Here is a 21687-nt window from a genome sequence, read left to right as displayed (position 1 = left end):
ATCCTGCTCCACTGCCACTGAAAAGCCCATTCCTGGCCCATATTCAGCTTTGTGGAGTGGGAACCTGAGAAACCACACTATGAATGTCCCCTCTGTGCTCACAGTCCGCAGGGCCTCTGCAGGGGGGTGACCTGGCTGGGGCACGGAGCTCTCTCTGCACCACATCAGTGACAGTGGCTGTGTGAAGGGCATGTTCCCCCCACTTTCTTACAGAGAAAACAATTCCCTGTTGTGTCTCCTGAGTGCCAGAGCTGTTGGGCCGTCGGGTTTGTATCTGACAGTGGCAGAGGGGGAAATCCGCCTGCAGTGGGGCGAGTTTGCCTGAGCCAGTGGCCCAGCCGGAAAATGCAAAACAATCCATCTAAGGGAAAAACAAATAAATATGCAACGATGTTTAATAACGATTTCTTTTTATAGCACAGCTCTTGGAGTTGCCCTTTGATTAGAGGGGGGAAGTATCGCTGCCGTGCACCGAGGCAGGTGAGTCAGTGGAAAATACCATTGGCTCCATGCAGGTTTGTGCTCACAGGGAGAGATGCAGGGAAGCAGGGGGTATTTCCCAAGCATCCTGAACACCAGTGGCCCCAAGGCAAGGCTGTGGAGCTGAGTCATGCTGGGCGATGTGACAAGTTCCCAAGTTTCGTTTGGTTCACGATGGTTTTCTGCCATCAGAAAAGTCTCCCAGGGCTCAAGGGACAGGAAAAACTGCAGTGGCTGGTCCAGCAGCATAGTGATGCAGGTTTTTTCGCTTGGATCAGGAAAAAAAACCCACCCTGAGTATCATCTCTAACAGGATTTGAGTCCTTGGTGGTGTTTATTATTACAGCTGGGTGTGAGATGAGCCTGGAAAAACACATTCTCATTGCTGCTGGGATGGAAGCCAAGGAGAGGGGACACTGGACACAGCGTTAGCTGCACAGAAGTTTGCCAGAGCCCAGCTTTGCTCCCCGTGGTTCAGTCTGGAAACCATGGGGATGTCTGGCTATGAGGCCAAGGCGTGTGGCCAGGAGCCCTGGTGAGGGCCTGAAATGGCTCTTCCCAGCACATGAGTGGTTAACTGAGAGTGTTTATAGAGCGCAGCAGACTGATAAAAAGCACTTTCCAGGCTCCCTGTGAGTGCAGGCTTGGCTTTGCTCTGTTGAATGCAGGGATGAGCTTGAGTGAGTGGAGTTCCTCAAAACGGGGCTTCTGCAAACAAACCCTGGAGCCGGCTGAGGAGCCAGGAACCGCTCATTGCTACGAGGCAGTTTTACAAAGCGGGTCCACTGCAAGATGGGTTTTAAACTGTAGAATAAAAACTGAAACTTTCATTAGGTGTTGGGAATGGACTTTTCCATGAGAGGACAGTGAGGTGCTGGCTCAGAGAAGCTCATTCCCAGAATGAGGCATCCGAGGCCAGGCTGGATGGGGCTGGAGAGTGGAAAGCGTCCCTCCCATGGCACGGTGGAACGGGGATGGGCTTTAAGCTCCTTCCCAACCCAAAGCACGCCGAGTTCCAACGAGAGCAGAGGTCTGGGCTGTGACACACCAACCAGCGGCCGCAGCTGCCCCGGGGCGGGTGAGGCGACGGCACGGCCGGTGTCCCCACACCTGGGTTTGCCCCTCGCGGTCTGTGCGCAGTGTCCGCAGCGTTTCTGGCATTCCGCCCCGCACGGTGCCGCGTTCCCGGCCCGGGGCCCGGCGGTTTCGCTCCGGGAAGCGCCGCCCCGGGAGGGGAGGGCAGGGCAGGGCCGGACCGGGCGGAGCGGAGCGGCCCCGAGGGAGCCGCCGCAGCCGCCGGAGGTACGTGGGGCCGGGGGAGCCGCGGGGGGACGGCGGCCGCTGGTCGGGGACCCTTCGGAGCTCTGCGAACCCGGAGCGGGGCGGGCTGGGCTCAGTCCCGACGGGAACGCCACCGCGAGAGGGACCGCAGGGGAGTCGGAGCGGGGCCGGCTCGGGCTGAGCTGGAATCACTGCCAAAGCTGGGGGACACCTGCAGAGCTCGGGGACACCCCCAAAGCGGGAGCGAACACCCCCAAAGCGGGGACGGGCATTTGAGTTGGAGCGGCGGCGTTTGGGGAGCGGGGACACCCCTTGGGGACACCCGCTGGGGACACCCCTGGGGACACGTGGGCTGGGGGCGCCTGGTCAGCCTCGGCAGGCAGCGGGTGGCCGAGAGTGGGAAAAGGGTGGCTGTGGTTTGGGGAACCGTCCCCTGGTGCTTTGGGGAAGGATCAGCAGCAGGGAGGGGGCCGGGTCACCCCCACGCCAAAGCCACTCCGGTCCCCACGGGTGACAGGAGTGTCAGGGATCCCGGTCCCCACGGGTGACAGGAGTGTCACGGGTGCCAGTCCCCACGGGTGGCAGGAGTGTCACGGGTGCCAGTCCCCACGGGTGACAGGAGTGTCAGGGATCCCGGTCCCCACGGGTGACAGGAGTGTCAGGGATCCCGGTCCCCACGGGTGACAGGAGTGTCACGAGTGCCGGTCCCCACGGTGACAGGAGTGTCAGGGATCCCGATCCCCACGGGTGGCAGGAGTGTCAGGGATCCCGGTCCCCACGGGTGACAGGAGTGTCACGGATCCCGGTCCCCACGGGTGGCAGGAGTGTCACTGACCCGGGCCCGGCTGGCGATGCCCGTCCCCGGGGCGGTGCGGGAGCTGTGTGAGCCTGTCGCCTGTCGGGAAAGCAAACAGAGCCCAGGAGAAGGACACCTGCACAGGCCGGGCCGGGCGGTCCCTGGGTTAAACTCCGGTCACTGGAGGCTCAGCCCTTCCTATCGTGACAATCCCACCAAAGCAGGAGCGGTCTGGAGCTTTGAGGGGCTCAGCAAACCCGCGGGTGTCTCCCAGGCGTGTCCCGGAGTGGTTGTCTGCTGGTGCTGGTGTTTGAGTTTTGGAGGTGACATGGAGGGGACATGAGCACAGCCTGGCTGGGTTTGTTGGGAAGTGTGGATGTGTGAGCAGAAACCAGCAGTCCCATGAGTGTGTCCCGTGGGAGATGGGCTGCCGTGGGCTCTGTGTGCTGGAGCCTGCTGAGATGAAGCTGCACCAGGAGGTGTGGTCCTGGCTTTCAGCTCCTTAAAGCCTGTCTGGAGCAGACCTAGGCCACTGCCAGAGGGGATGCTGCCACAACACATCCCTCTACAACAAATCCAAGCATCCTGCAGCTGTCCACAGCCCTGGATGTCGTGGCACGAGAGCCAGAAAGGGAAACCTCCCAGGTGTCAGCAAAGAACATGTGGGTGTGGGGCTGGTGAACCCAGCCTTGGACTCAGGTGACTCGGAAGTATGTGGAGCAGCTTTGATTTTAGCAGTGTAATTACACGGGTTGGAAAAGCCTTGGGAAGGGAGGTGCCTGGGGGAGGAGGAATGTTTGGCCATCGGTGCCCTGGAGAGAGCTGAGTGTCGCTGCCTGGCGCCGTGGTGGTGCTCTAGGAGATGCCAGAGGGCCGGGGCTGGCCAGGGCTGTCTCCTGCTCTCCTGCCTGCAGCCTGGCACGAGGGACCCCTCCAGCAGCCCAGGGATGTGTCTGCCTCCCCGTGCTGCTCCATGCTTTTCTCATTCCCAGTCTATTTCAGAAACTGATGTCAGGGCTCTGTGGAAGCAGCTGCATATCCTCTGTGAGCAGTGCAGGTGGCTTGGAGCAACATAATCCCCAGCAAACCTCCATCCACGTGAAAATACCTGTGTCTACCTTGTGGAACACGGCTGCTCTGTGCCTGGCTGCTCCGTGTCCCCAGGCTGGCTCCGTGTCCTCCAGCGTCACCCCTCACTCCCCTCCTGACCTGGGGGCTCCTTGGCCACCTGCAGTGGGTGTCCCTTGTGGTCATACTCGTTGGAGAAGCTGTTGGAAAAGCACGGGGAGAGGTGATGCCGTGTTGGGGAAAAAGGTGTTGCTGGAAATCCAGGCAGAGGAGGAGGAAGGCAGTGCTGGTGAGGCCGAGGGCAGCATGAGGTGCCAGGTTAGTGGCTTGCAGGAAGGGGAGTTACTCATCCAGGGGCTCCAGTGGTGGGACAGGAGGTGCTTAAAGCACTCCGGAGGGGCTGGGAGGAAGCAGGAATGCTGGGTTCCGCTCCAGAGGACATCAAAAGGGCACAGGGATAATGTGCTGGAAAGCTGTGGAGGAGGGTGTGTTATCTGGGCAACAGGTCCCAGAACAAAAACCAGGGGGAGGCTGTGGAGGAATGGCTTTATCTCAGCGGAAAGAGCAGATGAGTATTTAAAAAAAAAAAAATTCCAAACTTAAGAGGGGCAAAGTGGAGTCCAAAGGAAAGCAGGAAGGAGAAAGAGTCCAAGTGCTGGGATTTTCCCAGGCAGGCATGCTTTCCCAGGCCTAGGTGCACAGGGAATTCAGCTCCCTGGAGAGAGGTGAGCACCTCTGGGAAATAGAACAGATCTTCCCAGCAACATCAGAGTGGATATAAAAGCAAACCTCTACTCGAAAGCTTTCAGGTACACAATATGGTGAAAATCACACATGGTATGGTAACCCTACAATTTTTGTAAGGTTAGTGGATTAGTATACATACTGTATACTCTCCAATTAAAAGGTTGGTTGATTAGGTAATAATTCCTGGGTCCTGCTCCACTGGAAGCAGTACAGAAGCTTTTTTTGCCCCACTTTTGTTTTGTCTGGTCCATATTCTATTTGGAAAACGGGACATCCTTATAGTCAGTTCTCTTCTTGGAATAAGACTAAACAGTATTTTGGGAAAGTGTTTCTAAGGTTAGCTTATTGTTCCTAAACGTAGAGAAGCAAGATAGGAAAAGTACTAGAAGCTACAGCCCTGCGTTAACAATCTACAAAGCTACAAATATACGAAAAATATAAAAAAGCTAAAATGCTTAATCACCACCCCGAGTCCCCCTCCCTGGTTTAGCTGAGCTGGGCCTGACAGCGTTAGTGTGGCAGCTGGTGCCAGTGCCAGAGCCTGGATGAGGACAAGGCACAGGACAGTGTTTGCACAGCCACCAGGACACAGCCGGGGCTCGCCGACCTGCCGAGAGCCGCTGCCAGCGTGGCCTCGGTGGCCAGGGCAGCATTGTCCCCAGGAACAAATGGCAACGTCCTGGAACAGGTGGAAAAGGACTCCGTGTCCCTGCCCATCACCACTCTGCAGCAGGCGCCGCTCAGGTGGTGGAATTGTGGGGGAAGGAGCCTGGAAGGCAGATTCTGGAAGGCAGATTCTGGAAGGCAGATTCTTGTATCTTAGTGGCAAAGGCCAAGGTGATGGCTGCTGCACAGTGGTGATTACAGCTCTGGAGTTTGGCTACTGTGGCCTGTGTGATCAATGCCACTTGAGAAACCCTTGGCAACTGTGCCCGGAATTCCCAGGGACACAGCAGGGGCAGAGGCATGAGGCTTGGGAATGGTCAGGCACCCCTTTGTGGAGATGGGGTGTGTTTGTGAGCCCTGTCCCTGTGTCTGAGCTGTGGATTGCAGCAGTCTGAGCCTGGGAATGGGCTTTCCCCTGACACCCTTTGTTTTGCAGGAAGTGGCAGAGCTGGGGGCCCTGGGCTCCCTCTGGAGAGTGGGAGGGGGCAGAGCCTTGGGCAAGGTTTGAGGAAAACATCACAATTCCCTCAGCGCTGTCTACAGGGTACTGCTGAGGAGGGGGTGTTAAAAATTAAATTTAAGGAAAAAAAAGGGATTAAATACTTCTTAAATGTCTGTAGGGAGTGCTGGGGGCAGTGGAGATGTGGATGTGTTCTTTTGTGCTCTAGACAGGAAGTGTGAGCAAAATGTGGAAAAGCCCTGATGGTCTGCACGGGGCTGTCCCTCTAGATTACTGTTCCAGTGTGGGATGCCCTAAAACGGGCTGGGATTTGTCCAAAAGGACAGAAATTGGCTAAAACAACAGCAGTGCTTCTTTTCGTGACTCAGCTGGATTTCTCTGGCTGTTCCCTACATCCCCTGGGACTCATCTGGACAGAAACATCCCTGCTCCTGGAGCAGAGATAACAGGGGCAGCAAGAAGGGACAAAAAGAGAGAAACCGTGGCAGGGAGTTGGAAGTAGATGGTCTTTAAGATCCCTTCCAAACCCAGACATTCTGGGGCTCTATGAAAATACCTCACAAGTCCCAACCTGTTGCTTTTTACCCCCACATGGAGCATTGTGTTCCTGGCGGGTTGAAGCCCTGTGTAAGGAGAGCTCAGCATGAGCTTGTGGCCATTGCACAGCTCCCGAGGATGTGCCAGGCCAGCAATTAGCAGTGAAGGAGATTAATTAGCAGGTTCTCTGGGTGGAAGCATGAGGATGAAGGGAGAGCCTTGTAATCTAACACAGAGGAGACTCTGGATTCTTCAAATGGTTGGAGAAGGGGTTTATTTCCCCCCAGAATTTTCCAGAAAATTAGTTGTGTGGCTGGTGATGGAGTCACACGCTGGTTTTGGAGGCAGCTCTGAGGGGCTGTGTCACTGTCCCGGGGGGTGAGGAAGGCCTGGAGCTCATCCCCTGCCTGGTGACTGTGTCGGGGTTTGACCTGTTCCCTGGCCCGCAGACTCATCTCTCGTGATCCTGTGACAAAGGTGTTGCTGCTGGAGCGTGAGTGGGCAGGTGATGTCATGGCAGGGGAAAATCCAAAGGTTGTGGAGGGCAGAGGAGCGTGGGTGGTGCCCAGGGCACCGGGAGCTGTCGGGCTTCTCCTGAGTCCCCAGTGGGGCCGCAGCTCCTCGGGGGCCCCGGGACATGGGCACGGTCCGGGCTGACCCTCTCGGGGTCTGTCCCCCGTGGAGGAGAAGCTGCTCCTGCTGCTGCTGCTCCACCTGGCCGCCCGTGCCAAAGCCTTCGGGCCGTGTGGTGCTGGGAACAGCCTTATCCCGAACCTCCCCGTGCCCCATTTCCCCTTGGGGATGTGGCGAGAGCATCCCAAGGGCTCCGGCAGCCGGAGCGGGAGCCCCGCGGAGCTGTGGGTGCCCCTGCGCTCTGCAGCCGTGCCCGAGGAGTTTAATGGTTCGGAGATCCTGGTGTAAATCATTGCCAGGGCAGGGCCGAGCAGGGAACGGGATGGGGACAGGTCTGCTTTGCAGGCAGAGGGAGGGAGGCTGGAGCACTCAGGCATCACTCGGCTGCCTGATGTGGGGACAAACTTCTTACAGGAAAGGATGAGAGGGGATGGTTTTAAAGAAGAGGGATAATTTGGGTTGGATATTTAGGAGGAAATTCTTCCCTGTGAGGAGGTGAGGCCCCGGCACAAGTTGCCCAGAGAAGCTGTGGCTGCCCCAACCCTAGAGGAATTCAAGGCAGATTGGATGGAGCTTGGAGCAACCTGGGATAGTGGAAACTGTCCCTGCCCATGGCAGGGAGTGGGATGAGATGAGGTTTAAGATCCCTTTCCTCAAACCATTCTGTGATGCTGGGATGAACATCCAGACAGTGCTGGACCTGAGGCAGAGACAGCAGCAGCTCCCTTCCTGGGGTACTGATGTCAGGGCACTGCGGGAGCTGTGATAGGAACAGCTCTGGAAAGCCAGGAGAGCAGCTAATTCAATGGAGAGATAGACTGGAACAGCAAGTCTCCTGCTTTAATCTGATTGCTGGGCTGATGGGTAGCACTGCAGTAGATCTGTGAAAAACTTCCAGGCACAGGGGTGACGTAGGAGCTTAAATCCTGCCCACTTCCAGGACTGAGGTGCCTGAGGGGATCCACAGAGGCTGTGAGCAGGCACAGAGATTTGGACACCACGGGTAGATGTGCCCAGCCCTGTGTGTGTTCTGTGCCCACCCTGTGTGCCGATTTTCCTGCCCCAAGGCCAGGCTGTTCTCAGGTCTTGTATGGCTGATGTGTTTGTGGCAAGAACGGGAGCTCAGCTGGATCATCAGGTGAGGAAAAAGTCCCCACAGGGCACAAATGGAGAGCAAAACCTTTGTGTGGGAGGGCAGAGGCCAGTGCTGGTACCACCAGCCAAAGCTCTTGGGTGGGAGGATGGCTCTTGGAATGCAGGTGAGGACGTTTTGGATGCAGAGTTCTCCACATCCTCGACAGCTGCTCACTAGGATGGAATTAAAGCTGGGCTCAGGGGATAGCTTCCCCCAGGGGCACAGAGAGCAGCAGCCCCACGCTGGAGCTGGGCTGGGCAGGGAATGATGAGCTTGCCCCTGCCTGCCTGTGGCAGCTCCACTGGGCTGGGATCCACAGCTCCTGGGTGTCCCAGAAAACCGTGGCACACAAGACTTTACCCTGCCCAGACCCATGTGGGGCCAGGGATGTGTTTAGAGGGGCTGGGACATTCCTCTGGGAGTCTCCAGAGCCATGCTGGAGCACAGGCAGGGAGCAGGGAAGTTCCTCTGCAGATTCCTCCTCTCAGGCTTGTGTGCGTGTCTTTTCCTGCTGCAGCTGCTCTGTTTCCTGGGAGTGCTGTTTTATTCTGGCCCTTGACCCTGCAAACTGGGCGTGCACTCAAGCTAAACAAGCAAACATGAAGCTTTTGAGCTCAGGAGGGCTGAGCTGAAGGGTGTGTGGGGATGTATGGACATAGCACCACTGACAGCACAGACCAGAGCCACCTCAGCCCAACCCAGCATCAAGAAGCCGGGGAGGGAAGGAGAGATCCCTGACATGGCACATCCATAAATCTGCAAGGCTCACTGAGGTGGGGATAGGGCAGTTCTGATGAGGGGATGCAAGCTGCCCAGCCAGGGACTCGAGGCCAGGGAGGTGAGTGCGCAGGAGATGTGGCTCCTGTATGTAAATCAAGCACATTTGGTCCTGGTGACTCGGCAAACATTCAGAGGAGGAGTTTCCCACCCGTGGCCTGGCTGTGGGGAGTGTTGGTGTGGTGCTTAGACATCCCTAAGGGATGCAGTGGGGCACTCAGCACCAGCATGTGCTGCTCCAGGGAGGGTGAGAGCCGGCCTGGAGTGAGCCAGGGGCCTTACCAAGGGTTCAGCATCCCGGCAGCCCTTGCCAGCAGCAGCTGGGGGAAGCCACAGAGTCGAGTTGGCTGAGACACAGGCAGTTTTGCTTTCTGTTCTCTGCACGAAGGTGTTCCAGGGCAGGCAGCCAGCGCCGTGAGGAGCCCTGCTCCCTCCCATACAGGGTAAGAGGAGAAGCTGTTCAGCTAGAGATGTGTTTCTGGAATTTCCAGGTTGGTTTGCACTGACAACAGATCTTGAAATGGATTTTGACGGCCTTCTTTTGGTGCTGTGAAGCTGTCAGTTATCACACTCCTAAGGAGAGGCAATCTAAGCCCTTAGCAAACATCAGTGATTAGATTGTTCTCAAAGGTTGGTGGATTTCAGCTGTAATATCCACAACCTTTGAAAGGTAGCAAAGGGTGGGGATGGGAACAGGCAGGAAGGATCCACCTGCCCTGCTCTATCCTGACATGCACTCCTCAGGGACAGCAGCATGAGATCCAGTGTCAGCTGGAGGAATTGGTGTCCTGGTGGCTGCAGAGCCTCTTGCTGTTTGCCATTCACTCACCTCTGATAGAGTCTTGCAGTGGCCAGAGTGTAATGAGTCCCCTGAAGATGTATCAAGTCTGAGGGTTCACCTGCAGCCTCCCAGAGTGGCTGGGGATAATATTAATTAATAGTATTGCTAGACAGCTCCTTGCATGTGTTTTGTAAAGCAAAGTTTTAATAGAGAAAATAACAAAGAATACAGAAACAAAATAACAAAAGAATAAAAGCTGTGCACAGGTGCCAGAGAAACATCTAACACCTGACTAAGAGCACTGCTGTGCTCTTTAAATACCCAGCGTTTCAGGAGGGACAATTTAGCTTGCTGCCAGTAGGATCTAGATACATTTTTGAGGAGCAGCTAAAAGGACCTCTCAAATTGGCATTTGACCAATTACTGTCAGGACAGCAAAGATCTTTCTGGAGGTCCTTTACCTTATAAAAACAACGAAGTCTTAAAGCTTTCCCTCTATGGAAACACCTGCTGGGGTGTGAGGTGCATTCCTACCCACCCCAGCTCCCTGTCTGTCCCCAGAGCTCTCCGCCTGCCCGGGGAAGGAGCCACACACATGCCAGCAGGGCTGCAGCCCCCGGAGCCATGCGCTGACCTGGGCACCCCGCAGCAGCCATGGCCCAGTCCCGGGCCAACGGGTCCCACTACGCCCTGACGGCCATCGGGCTGGGCATGCTGGTGCTGGGCATCATCATGGCCGTGTGGAACCTGGTGCCCGGCTTCGGGCCCCCCGACAAACCCGGCGGCAACAGCAGCAAGCCGGACCGCGGCTCCGGGGGCATCCTCAAGAGCAAGACCTTCTCGGTGGCCTACGTGCTGGTGGGGGCAGGCCTGCTGCTGCTGCTGCTCTCCCTGTGCCTCAACGTCCGCGACAAGAAGAGGCAGAGCCAGGAGCTCGCCGTGGCCCACGTGCAGCGCCAGATGTCCGCCGAGCCCTCGCAGCAGGAGGACAGGTGAGGAGAGGTTTTGGGGACGGAGGGAGCGGGGTTGGGCGTGGGGGTGAAAGCCAAGGGGTGGTGGTGTTACTGGGGAAGGTCTGGGGCTGGGGAGGAAGGCAGCGTGGGCTGAAATAGGGAAGCACGTGCTGTGATTTATGCACCGGAGACTCAGTTTTCATGTTGGGAGTCAGTGTTCATTAATTCTTATCTATATCACAGTCTCACGTGTCGTGAGCTCTAACTAACAAGGTAGGAAATGGATGTCTCTACCTCCTTTCAAGGTCTTTCTAGGCATAAACTATCCAATAACTAGATTGCACCTAAATTATTTATACTTTTAACCCAGTAACTGATCACCCGAGGTCTGCAATGTGGACCCTTTCACCCAATTAGGTTAACCACCCAAAGCCATAAAGAAAAAGGTGAAAGAAGAACTTAGCCTAAATCCAAAATTCTCCATCTTGGTTTATATATATTACTATATTCTAAAACCTTAAACTCTTAAGTTTTCCATCATGTGATGTTACACACTTCTATTCAAACTACACACCCATAATCCCAGTGCTGTCACTCAATTTTGGAAGCCTTCTCCATGGCCTCAGTGTTTTCTTGGGAGTCAGTGCCTGTCAGCACAGGAAGTCTAAAATTTTCAGTGCCCAGGATTCCAACAGATTTATGGGTTTGGTATGTCGTGGAGATGGGACAGGAATTACTCCAGCTGCATTTATGCAGCTCTGATGCAAGGGAGCCCTGTTGGTGTGTGAGGTGGGGTCTGGACAGAGCTGTGGGAGAGGTGCCACTCCTGGCTTGGCTGGCACAGGGAGTGAGCTGAGAGCACACTGAGCAGTGTGGTGGGGACACAGAGAGCAGGAGGCTCCTGCCACACGCTGGGACAGCAGCCAGAGGGGCAGGAGAGGGGCTGGCCCTGCCTGCCTGGGTGTAGCCAAGGTGCCAAACAGCCTTGGAGACTGGCCGTGGAGTTTAGACCCGGAGAAAGTCTGCAGGGCTCTGCTGTTTGCTCAGAGAGCTTTGTGGAGCAGAGCAAAGGCTGCTGCCACAGCAAACTGTGCCACAGTTTGTCTCAACAAACACAGGCACGGGAGAAGTCCCACAGCTCCCTGTGCAGAGGGAGCAGGGGAGCATTGAGACAATGTGGGGTGCAAGGGGACAGGAGGGGACAGTGGCTCTGCTGGTTCCTGTTGGGGTCTGCAGATCCTCGGAGAAAACTGATTTTCCATGTTTGATTGGAAAGGTAAATTGGAGCAACCTGGGATAGTGAAAACTATCCCGATAACAAAGAATAATCCAAATAATAAAGAATAGCAAAGAAATGGCAAGTATTGTGTGCAGGTGCCTGTGCATAGATGGTGGCACAGAACAGAGTTGAATCTCTTTGCTGAAAAACCCAAGGTACCCAACCCATGAGATATCAGAATGACAGAGAGGCAATGTCCTTTTCTAATGTGTTTGGACTGATTTTTGAGAGTGGAGGAGAGAAACTGATGTTCTCTTGCAGGAAGAAATCACTGCTGGGCAATAGAAAAGGGTCTGTGGGCAGAGAAAGTGATGGTCAAATATGGCCATAAGTCACAAGAAAATAAAATGTGTCTGAACTTAGGTGGGGTCATGATTTATTCTGTCAAGCAAAAGGAAACTGGCATATAATGTAGAAGGGAAAAAACCTATTTCTGGTGGGGCGGGGTGATTTTATTCTTCACTCTCCATCCCCTTCCCACAATGAACCTGGAACGATGCACTACCCAGCCTTAACCCTTTCCCCTCCAGCCAAGAAGAGGATGAAGACGTCTCTTCCCAATACTACGTGCCCAGCTACGAGGAGGTGATGAACACGGGCTACTCTGAGCCCAGAGACTCGGACAGGAGCAACAGGCTCAGCGTGTCCCTGCCCTCGTACGAGTCCTTGGCGGGGCTGGAGGGGGGCAGCCAGGCCCCGGGGGCGGCCGGGGCGGAGGCGGGCACCGAGAGGCCGCCCAGCCGGCACAGCTCCCGCCTCAGCAAGCGCCTCAAGCCCCTCAAGGTCCGCAGGATCAAGTCAGAGAAGCTGCACCTGAAGGACATCAGGCTGAACCTGGCGCAGGGCAACAGCAGCGTCCCCATCACCATAGAGCCCCTCACCCCCCCGCCCAAGTACGAGGAGATCCAGGAGAAAATGCCAGTGAGCCAGCAAATGCCTTAAAAAACAAAGCTACGACAAAAAAGAGGAATCTGTGATGCTGCTTGGTTGAGGGTTTTCTAAAACCTACCATGCCAAGAGGGGCTTGGTGTGTGGGTGCAGCAGCAGCCAGGGCTCCCTGGAAGCTGCCACGTGGAGGACGTGATGTGGCACAAGGATGGGACTCATTTTCCCTGGGACTGGGTTTTGCAAAAGACTGTGGGGAAAGAAACTCTAACACCACAAGTTCTGCTGCTGTGAAGTAAATGAAGGCTGGACGTGCCAAAACTGTCACTTGTGGTGTTTGGTATGAGACCACCCAGTGCATCCTCTCGTCTCCTCTCCCCCTCGCTTCCAGACTTTTCCAAGCCACCAAACTGATATTGCAGAAGGGTTTTCCAAGTGGAGAAGTGAAATGTTTCTTTTTTTTGAGTGTCTTTTCTTTCTGAGGAAGGGGAAGTGCGTTGCCAGAGCAGCACCACGGCTTTCCCTGGCTCCCAGCTGGGCTGGGCTGGTGGCCCAGAGCCAGCCCTGACTCCTGCCAAGGTCTCTTGGTGGGAAGCAGCTGAAAGGGGCCTCCTGCTCCTCAGGGAGAGGATGGATTTCTTGCCTCTGCTGCTTTCCCTGTTGTGTTTCATGCTCCATTCGAGGCAAGTGGGTGACTCTGGAAAGGTTGGGAGCTGCATGTGCAGTGTCAGGGGTGAAACCACTGCTGAGCATCCTGTGCAGGCAGACTGGTCTGAATAAATGTTTTGTACGTTGTGTTTGTGTTTTGTACATTGTGTGTGTGTTGTAAACGTGTGTGTGTGTGTGTTATGCTCTGTGTGTGTGTGTTATGTACTTGGCCCTTCCTAAGGTTTGTGATCCATGGGCAGATGCTGCTCCTTGGGCATCCCAGCCCTGTGTGGGCTTCCAGCAAAGCCATCACCCACAAAATCCATCCGGCCATGCAGCTCCCTGGGGCAGTCTGAGGTGGGATGTGGAGCTTTGCCAGTGTGATGCTGATGTCAAATCCTGGAATGTGTAGGTTGGAACAGATCTCCAAGGTCCTTGAGTCCAACCACTGACCTGCACTGCCGTGTCCACCACTGAGCCATGTCCATGTTATGGCTCAGCAGAGGTTGGCTTGGTGCTGTAGTTGGTGTAAGGTATGAGAGGAATCTAAGTGACCAAAACAAAGGCAGAGAAGAGATGCTGGCCCAAAACCACCCAACAGTTTCTCTTGTTAATTATTATTTCCTACTGCATCTCCTAATTTCTGTTGTTTTGGACAAGGGCAGGGAGTGACCAGGGCTAAAGTGAATGGCTTCAAACTGATTTGCAGAGAAGCAAACTTTGCCAAATCTGCAGCTTCTGCCTTGAAATGAAGCCTGAGGAAATCTTGCAGTACTTGTGAGGTCAGACTGGGGTTTGGTGGTGGCAAGTGTGGCTTCTCCCCTTCATTTTCTGCTGTAAAATCATGTGTGGCAGCCTAGGATCAAGGAATATTGATGGAGAAGCATTGAGGGGTGGCAGCATCCACCTGACAGCAACGTTTATCCCCTTGCCTGAGGCTGCAAGACCTGTTTCTTCTAGTGTGTGAGCATGATATGAAATAAAAAATAAGTAAAATGAGGGCAAAAGGGTTCTTTGGCAGCCCTGGCAGGTGGCACAGCCCCTGTGGGGTTTGGGATCCACATTCCCACGTCTGTCCCCAGCTGATGGGATCACTGTGGCCACGCCAGCACAGAGCTGTGTTGTGCTGCCAGGACAGTTGCTTGGAAAAAGGAGAGGAAAAAAAAAAAACCCTGAACTAAACAAAGCAAACAGGAAAACTCACCCAGGCAGGGAGCAGTGGCCTGCAGCATGGCCAGGGTTTCCAAGGCTACTGCAGCCACAGTGCCAGCGGGGACACAGCCGCTTGTGGGGTCATTTTGTACAATTCTAATGCGTGAGTTCTTGAGCCACGAGTGGCTCAGGTTATGTCTGAATGAGAAGTTGAGGGTTTGGTGCAAGCCTTGCAAGTGAGGGGGGCGGGCAAGGTGAGCCTTTCCACAGCTCTCAGGGTGTTTCCAGCTGGAATCCAACACCACGACCATCGGGAGCCACAGAGGGGCCAACATTGTGCTGCAGGTAGGGCCGAGGCCGCTGAGCATCCTAACACGGGTGGAGGGAAGGGAAGAGGATGTGCTGGAGGCCTCCGTGCAAAGCCTGGAGGTACCAGTTTGTGCTGGGATGGATGACCAGGAAAGGGGCTTGGCAAAGCAGGGACGAAGCTGGGGCCACCTCCAGCAGCGTTCCCTGCCTGTCCCCTGCCTGCTCCCAGTCTGCAGGTGTAGCAGAGCGTCACGCAGCCCTCGAGTTCTCCGCCTCAGACAACAGCTTCATCCTGCAGGACTTCAACTCTCCCCACGGCACCTTTGTCAACAGCTGCCAGGTCCAAAACGCGGCCGTCAGGGTGAGGCCAGGGGATATCCTGAGCTCCGGCACCGCGGGAGCGTCCTTCCAGCTGGTGCTGGATGGGGCTGCCCAGGTACGGGGGGATGACCAGGAGAGGTGCCCAGGGAGAGGTGACCAGGGAGAGGTGATCAGGGAAGGGTGGGTGGGTTCTGCTGCCCAGGTACGGGGGGGATGCCCAGGAGAGGTGACCAGGGAGAGGTGACCAGGGAGAGGTGATGAGGGAAAGGTGACCAGGGAGAGGTGACCAGGGAGAGGTGACCAGGGAGAGGTGCCCAGAGAGAGGTGATCAGGGAGAGGTGATCAGGGAAGGGTGGGTGGGGATATCCAGGGAAAGGTGCCCAGGAGAGGTGGGTGGGTGTTGCTGCCCAGGGAAGGCTCCAGAAGCAGGAAGTCGCTTCCAGCTCCTCGGAGCGATTCTCGGGAAAGGCGTGGGGGCAAACGAGAAGCTGGAGCTCCATCTGCTGAAGGAACTCGGGCAGTTCGGTAGGGAAAAGCCGGGACACGGCTGTATTAGCAAAGGTAGATCTGGAAAATGTCCTTTCTCTCTAATTGCATTTTATGTTTCCTCCCAATCCACTTACTAAGAGGAAAGTTGGGATTTAGGTCAAACCTAGAGGAATTGAAAAGTTCCGATTTTTTGTTGTTGTTTGTTTTGTTTTGTTTTTTGTTTAGCTCTTGGAGAATCCAAGGTGTTGTCTATGTACAGCTAGATGCTGCTGGAGCGGTGAGCAGTGGAATTCCCAAAGGCAGGATGCTCACAGAACCAGGTCTTCACAGCCATGTGGAGCCTGTCCATGGGGTGCTTTTTCCTCTCTCTGTGATCCTCCTTTGAAGGAGCAGCTTTGAAGCCTGACCCTGCTGCCTGCGGGGAGGGAACCACCTCGGCTGTGAAGTGTCTGACAAGGGGAGGGATCACTCCTCTCGAGCCTTAGAGGAACTTGTACAGAGGAGCAGCACCCGGCTGGGAATCGTGTCCTGCCGTGCCCACACAGGGACACTGTAAGGATTTTGTGCAATCCTGCTGTGAGCCAGCGCTGTGGGGAGCAGCATGAGCAAAAGCAGCAGAACTGGGATGTGCCCTGGGAGAAGGGAAGGTGCTGGACCAGCGGGGAGCCTGCACTGGGGTCTGGGGCTCTGTTAACAGCCAGGCCTTGAAGGACCCACACCCAGGTCCAACCCCACGCTGACAGATGTTTAATGCAGCCCTTATAACTGAGACCTTGGTGGTGGTTTGTCCCCACTGTCCCGGAAAGCTCTGCTCATCAGGACAACAGCAGACAGTGTGCTAATTCCCAGTCTGAATGGGAAGGCAGAAGGGCAATGGGACTCACTGGAGTGAATGGGAGAAACAATGGGATGGGACCATGTGTGAGCCAGGAGAGCTGTGAAAGGAGTGCTACTGGATTGTGCAAATAATGTGCAGAATTAGAGCGGTCAGATGGAGAGGGAAAAGCTCAAAAAGCAGCAAACCCCAATAATTTCCTTTTGCTTCAGCAAAGAGTCTGAAAACCCTGACTGAAATCTGATCCTTGGACAATGGAAATGGGAAAGGACCAAAACTGTGCTTCCACTGAGATCTGTGCCTGGGTTTTGTACAATACAATGGGTGTGAATCCAGGGCTAAAATCATTCCTAAAATCTTGCAGATAACATAGTGTTTTCCCACCATAGATGTCCTGTCCCCTCTTGAAACGTCACACAAGGTGGAGTGGGCAGCTCCAGGTGGTTGCAGAGCCCAAAGCCCAGACTCCTGCATCTCCTCTGTGCCTGCCCTCACTGCAGTGGCAGCTTCCCCCCCGACTCCCTGGGCAGGGGGGCCCCAGAGCCCCCAGCCGTGCTCCCCATCTGGTGCTGCCCAGGCGACCTGCGAGTGCCCGGGACAGCAGCACGGCCAGTGTCACCTCTCTGCACACCTTCAGCAGGACCTCTGCCATGAGGCCAGGTACTCCGTGGTGCCAGAACCAGCCATTTGTGTGCTGGTGTCCTCACAGAGCCACTCAGTGTTGAGCAGAGTTGATAGGAGCAGAACAGTGACAAGTGTTGAACAACTAGGTGTGAGTCATTGTCCCCTGGAGCTGGTCAAAATCCGTGTGTGGTCCTGGGTGGGGTGTGGGTCAGGGAAGAAATGAGCTGTGACATCCCAAGGGGAATGCTGTTGCCCTTGCAGAGGGACATTTCCTCTTCCTTTTTCCTGGTGTGGGACCCAGGAGGGCTGTGACTGACTTTATCTGCACCACTGACTCCTGCACCTATTCTCAACTCCTGTGTGAAGTCTTTCACTTTGGGGTTTTTCCGTCTTTGAAGTGGCTGCCTTGAGTGAAGGCACTTTAAAATAGATCTGTATCTGACGCACCTCTGAAAATAAAGTATGTGTTAGGGCAAGGCAAAGGTGAGGGTTTGGGCGAGCAGCACAGCTGGAGAATGTGACATTTGCCATGAATGTTGTGGCCTGGTGCACAGTGCTGCGGTTTTCCTGCTGTGGGGTTGGGGTTTTTGAGCAGCCATAAGCAACATGAAGTCAACAGTGAGGTGCCAAAGTGCAGGGTGGAGCAGCATGGTGCAGTCCCCAGTGCTGAACTGGAAAACTGCAGCAAGGCCAAAGGGAGGGACAGACACCCCCAGGATAGCACAAACTGCTCTCTTCCGGAACAGCCCAAAGGATCCCCATGCCCTAGTGGAGCTATTCCCACGTTGGAAGACAAAAAAGCCCAGCTTTCTGAGGGGCTGGGCAGTGCTGGAAAATAAGGGCAGCCTCTCTCTGCTGTGTCTCTGCTGCTTTGAGGCTGTTTCAGTTCCCAGAGGTGAATTAACTCTCTCTTCTGTGCAGACTGTTTGCACTCTAAGTGTCTTTTTTCTGTTGTTTCTCTGCTGGTTGTGAAGTGAGCTCATGCCCTGAATAGTGGCCACTGCCTTGGAGTAGTTTTGGGACAAGGGAAAAGAATGCTGCAGGGAGCATCTCTGCTGCTTGTAACCACCTCTCAAGCTGATAATTTGCTTTCTTCCAGTCTCAGCCAGCTTCTCTGGTGATGGTGTGGGGGGAGCCCCTTCCCTCAGCACTCACGAGGTGGATCCACTGCAGGAGAAGGTAATGCTGGGGAGAGAGTCCCCAGAGCTCAGGATCTGGGTTAGTTCCAGGGACAGAAACATCCAGACACTGGGAGATTCCTGTTTCCTCGTGCAGTCACCTCTTCTGACATCTTCAAGCCACATCTCAAGTAATATTTGCATTTGAAAGCCTTATAATTCTATATTCGGGATTTCTTATGTTTTAAAAGCCTGTATACGATAGAGCAGATAGGGGGGTTATTTTAAAATCAGGTTTTATATAAATAACATTACTTGTCAATAGATATAAAAAGGATAAACTTTGCAGTTGTAGCATTTCACACACACGCATACCTCCCCCCTCCCATGAGTTTTCAGGCACTTTGGGGTGTAACCTCCCTTTTTGGGGAGCCGTGACTCCGCACCCATCGCCACCCTGGGCCGGCACTCCCGGCGACATTGAGGCGTCCCAAATGACGTCATCGCCCCATGGACTCCAGCTCCCGGCAGCCACCGCGCGTCCTGCGCGTCCCGTCTTTACGTCATCTCTGCGCGCCGCGCGCGGGCCGCGCCGCCGCCATGGTGCAGCTCGGTGAGTGCGGCGGGCTCGGAGCGGCCCGGGCCGGCCCTGACCCGGCCGTGACCGCCCCGCGCTTTCTCCGCAGGGAGCCGCCTCCTGAGGGGCAGCCGCGGCGGCCACGTCGTAATCCGCTTCGCGCTCGGGGGCTGCACCAACCGGCCGTTCTTCCGCATCGTGGCGGCCAACAGCAGGCGCCCCCGCGACGGGAAGTACCTGGAGCAGCTCGGCTGCCTTGACCCGCTGCCCAACGCGCACGGCGAGAAGGTGGCGGGGATCAACCTGGAGCGGCTGCGGTACTGGCTGGGCTGCGGCGCGCAGCTGTCCCGGCCCGCCGAGAAGCTCCTGGGTAGGCCTGGGGCGGGCGCCAGGGATGGGGGCAGGGGGGGCCCGGTTCGCTCCCGCTCTCACCGCCTCTCACCGGGCAGGGCTGGCGGGGTTCCTGCCGCTGCACCCCATGACGGTGACCGGCGCCGAGAGGCTGCGCCGGAGACGACAGCGCGAGCAGCAGCCCGAGGCTGCCCCTGCGGACGGCTCGGCCGAGCCCGGTACCGGCACCGCGCCCTGAACACGGCCCGGCCGGGAGGGTCTGGAGCGGCCTGGCACCGCACCGGGACCGCGCCGGCCCGCCCGGGCCCGAGGACTCCTCCTGCCCTGTCAGTCCATCTGACCCCATTAAAACGTTACCTCTACACTCTACACCGTCCATCTGCTGCTTTCTCCAAGGTCACTGTTGCCAGATTTGGCGCATAGAAGTTTTGCCGCTCTGATGCAGGTGCAGGACCATTCCAGGAGGCATTTACAATGTTTCCTAGGCATGGAAGCCCGGCCAATTCCATTGTCTCCAGCGCTCTGCCTGCAGTAGTGGCCTGTCTTCTGCCAGCTGCCACTTGCCTGCTCCACTTGTCGAGTGTTTTGACTCCTGGCTGTGATTTACTGTCACAGAGCAGTCTAGTGGTTCAGGGGAGGCCTGGCACAGACAAATGCAAATGGAAATGCAGCTGGTTGTCTGTTTACTTTCTCCAGAGAAGTTCTGGGCCTGTTTGTTCATTTAAAAGCAAAAAATATTTCAGTCTCATGTAAAGTGAGAAGGGAAAGTGAGCTACAAGTCCTACTGTTTAATCACATATTTGATCCTGTACCAAGAGACAAGAAACTCACCAAAGTCTCTCTCCTACTTTAGATGCACCCTAAGCTTTTTCGGTTTCCTTTGGTGCAACTCTTAGATGATTCTACAAATATGAGGCAAAGAAAGTTTCCAGTGTTGCTGTTCAGTAAAGCTGGTAGTGTAACCAGCCCAACAGAGCATGAGCTGACATAAGAAAAGGGCCTGTCTTGCTCTCACAATACTTAGAAAGAGTGGGTTTATTTCTGCTCCTGGATGAAAGATTAGGTGATTAAAAAGCTGGTTTTGGAAGTGTCTGAGGCTATGAAAAGTGGTATGAAAATTGCTTTTCTCTTACACTTCCCTTTTCTGTGCATTTGATAGGTTCAGCATCACATTTTCTTTAAAATTGTAAGTGCAGTCTGGTGCACTGCTTTCTAGGAAATTCCTTTCTAGCTTACTCCAGATTTCCTTTCCTTGCTCCAAGGGGAAGGTTTGCTTCAGCAGTGTTTCTCTTACCATAATCCAAAGGTACCACACAGCTTTTCCTTTCTGGAGCTTTCCCCCTTTGAACACAAAGTCAGTCTGTAATGTTGCTTTTAAGACAGTTCTGTGGAGCCCTGGCTTCTGGCCCAATTTTAAAAATGCAAACAAAAAACCACACAACACCTCAACCTTACCTTGTTATTAAATGAAGCATCCCACAGTCATCCACAAGGCAGTAAAAGAGGTTTTCATGCCCTTTCCCATCCTCAGAGCTCTGGAGCTGCTCTGCAGGGCAGGAGGGACTATTGGCATCACATTAATTTTGCATGACACAGTAGTTACAAGAGGTAAATGAAGTTCTAAGAAGAGAATCTGGCAGTACCTCACCTAACTCTATTGTCCATGGAAGTACTGGGTTTGTCTCTTCTTGTGGACCAAATTAATAACTTTTTGCAGATGTATAAAGTGTTCCATGTAGGTCAGAAGAACAGTTTGTGCATTAAGGCACAGCCTCTGGGTCAGAGCCAGCCTGCTGTGGGAGCAGTGGGGTTTGTGCACAGATGCACAGGACTGTGTACCAGGACAGGACAGCTCAAGCTCTAAAAAAACAGGAAGAATAGGCATGCTGGACATAAAAGCGTAATTCTCAGCTGCTGTGATGCTGACAGCAGATGAAGGCTGAGAACAAATTCATGAATATTTTTTAGTGAGGTGCAGGGCTGGGAGAAAGGGTGTGTCTGGAATTTGGCAGAGAAAACCAGTAGCAGGTAGTTGTGAGCACTGAATTTACAGTTTATGCCATTTACACTTTGGACTGAACCTGCCTTTCAAAAGATTATTTGATATTTTTCTCTGGAGCCAAGAAGAGCCCCCATTGCTAAGGGGGCAGTAGATAATAATGGAGTGCACAGGGATGTAAGTCCAAGAGCATGTTGCTGTGAACTCTTCACTAAATACTTCACAGCAAGAGCTTGGGGAAAAGGAGAAAACTTTTTCCTTCCTTGGTAGGAAGAAGCATTCTGACTCAGTTGTATTCCATCCCCTCTTCCCCAAAGAGTTGTGTGGGCTAAAATGAAAGATAACCATAGTAAATCAAAAATAACTGAAAGGAACAGGCATAAAGCAGAAGCAGAGTAGGGTGTGTCCAGGCTGGCACACAGCAAAAGCCAGGCTTGAAGAAAGCTATGGGTGAAGCTCAAACCTCCAGCACATTAATTCTTCACAGCACCGACAGTAATTCTGTTGCATTCCTCATGTTTAAGTAGCTCTCACAAGCTTGGTTAGCACTGTACTCACACAACCCCAAATCTTCATTTCTGCTCTGATGCTGTGATTTCCTCTGCTGGCTGTTCCATTGGCTATTGCAACAAGATTTGTTATCCTTTTTTGAGAGAAAGCTATCCCTGGATCCTAGAAAAAGGAAGAACAAAACAAACAAACTTACATACATGGCTGATAATGCATCACCCTCACTGCAGACTCTCCCCAGCCTGCAGGCTGCTACTCCAGGCATATCTTGCATTT

At 54.4% G+C, this 21687-nt stretch overlaps 2 protein-coding genes across 2 annotated transcripts; both read left to right on the top strand.

The window, feature by feature from the left end:
• The first annotated feature begins 9736 nt into the window (after window positions 1–9736).
• On the top strand, window positions 9737–13273 carry TMEM51 (transmembrane protein 51). The gene is made up of 2 exons (XM_066334303.1): window positions 9737–10353; window positions 12124–13273. The coding sequence occupies exons 1-2, from the start codon at window positions 10016–10018 to the stop codon at window positions 12533–12535; spliced, it is 750 nt and encodes a 249-aa protein (XP_066190400.1). The 5' UTR covers window positions 9737–10015; the 3' UTR covers window positions 12536–13273.
• Window positions 13274–18502: 5229 nt separating this feature from the next.
• On the top strand, window positions 18503–19271 carry MRPS16 (mitochondrial ribosomal protein S16). The gene is made up of 3 exons (XM_066334302.1): window positions 18503–18587; window positions 18661–18921; window positions 19001–19271. Exons 1-3 carry the CDS (start codon window positions 18575–18577, stop codon window positions 19138–19140), a joined length of 414 nt encoding a protein of 137 aa, XP_066190399.1. The 5' UTR covers window positions 18503–18574; the 3' UTR covers window positions 19141–19271.
• Window positions 19272–21687: the final 2416 nt, after the last annotated feature.

Source organism: Sylvia atricapilla, chromosome 22, assembly GCF_009819655.1.
Source record: "Sylvia atricapilla isolate bSylAtr1 chromosome 22, bSylAtr1.pri, whole genome shotgun sequence".
In the NCBI taxonomy this organism is placed as follows: Eukaryota; Metazoa; Chordata; class Aves; order Passeriformes; family Sylviidae; genus Sylvia; species Sylvia atricapilla.
This window is presented reverse-complemented; position numbering and strand designations above follow the sequence as displayed.

Excerpts from the sequence above, each read along its gene's own strand:
- TMEM51 (XM_066334303.1), top strand. The coding sequence starts at position 10,016 with ATGGCCCAGTCCCGGGCCAACGGGTCCCACTACGCCCTGACGGCCATC. Across the intron at positions 10,354-12,123 it reads CCCTCGCAGCAGGAGGACAG|CCAAGAAGAGGATGAAGACG; the intron begins GTGAGGAGAGGT and ends TTTCCCCTCCAG.
- MRPS16 (XM_066334302.1), top strand. Across the intron at positions 18,922-19,000 it reads GCCCGCCGAGAAGCTCCTGG|GGCTGGCGGGGTTCCTGCCG; the intron begins GTAGGCCTGGGG and ends CTCACCGGGCAG.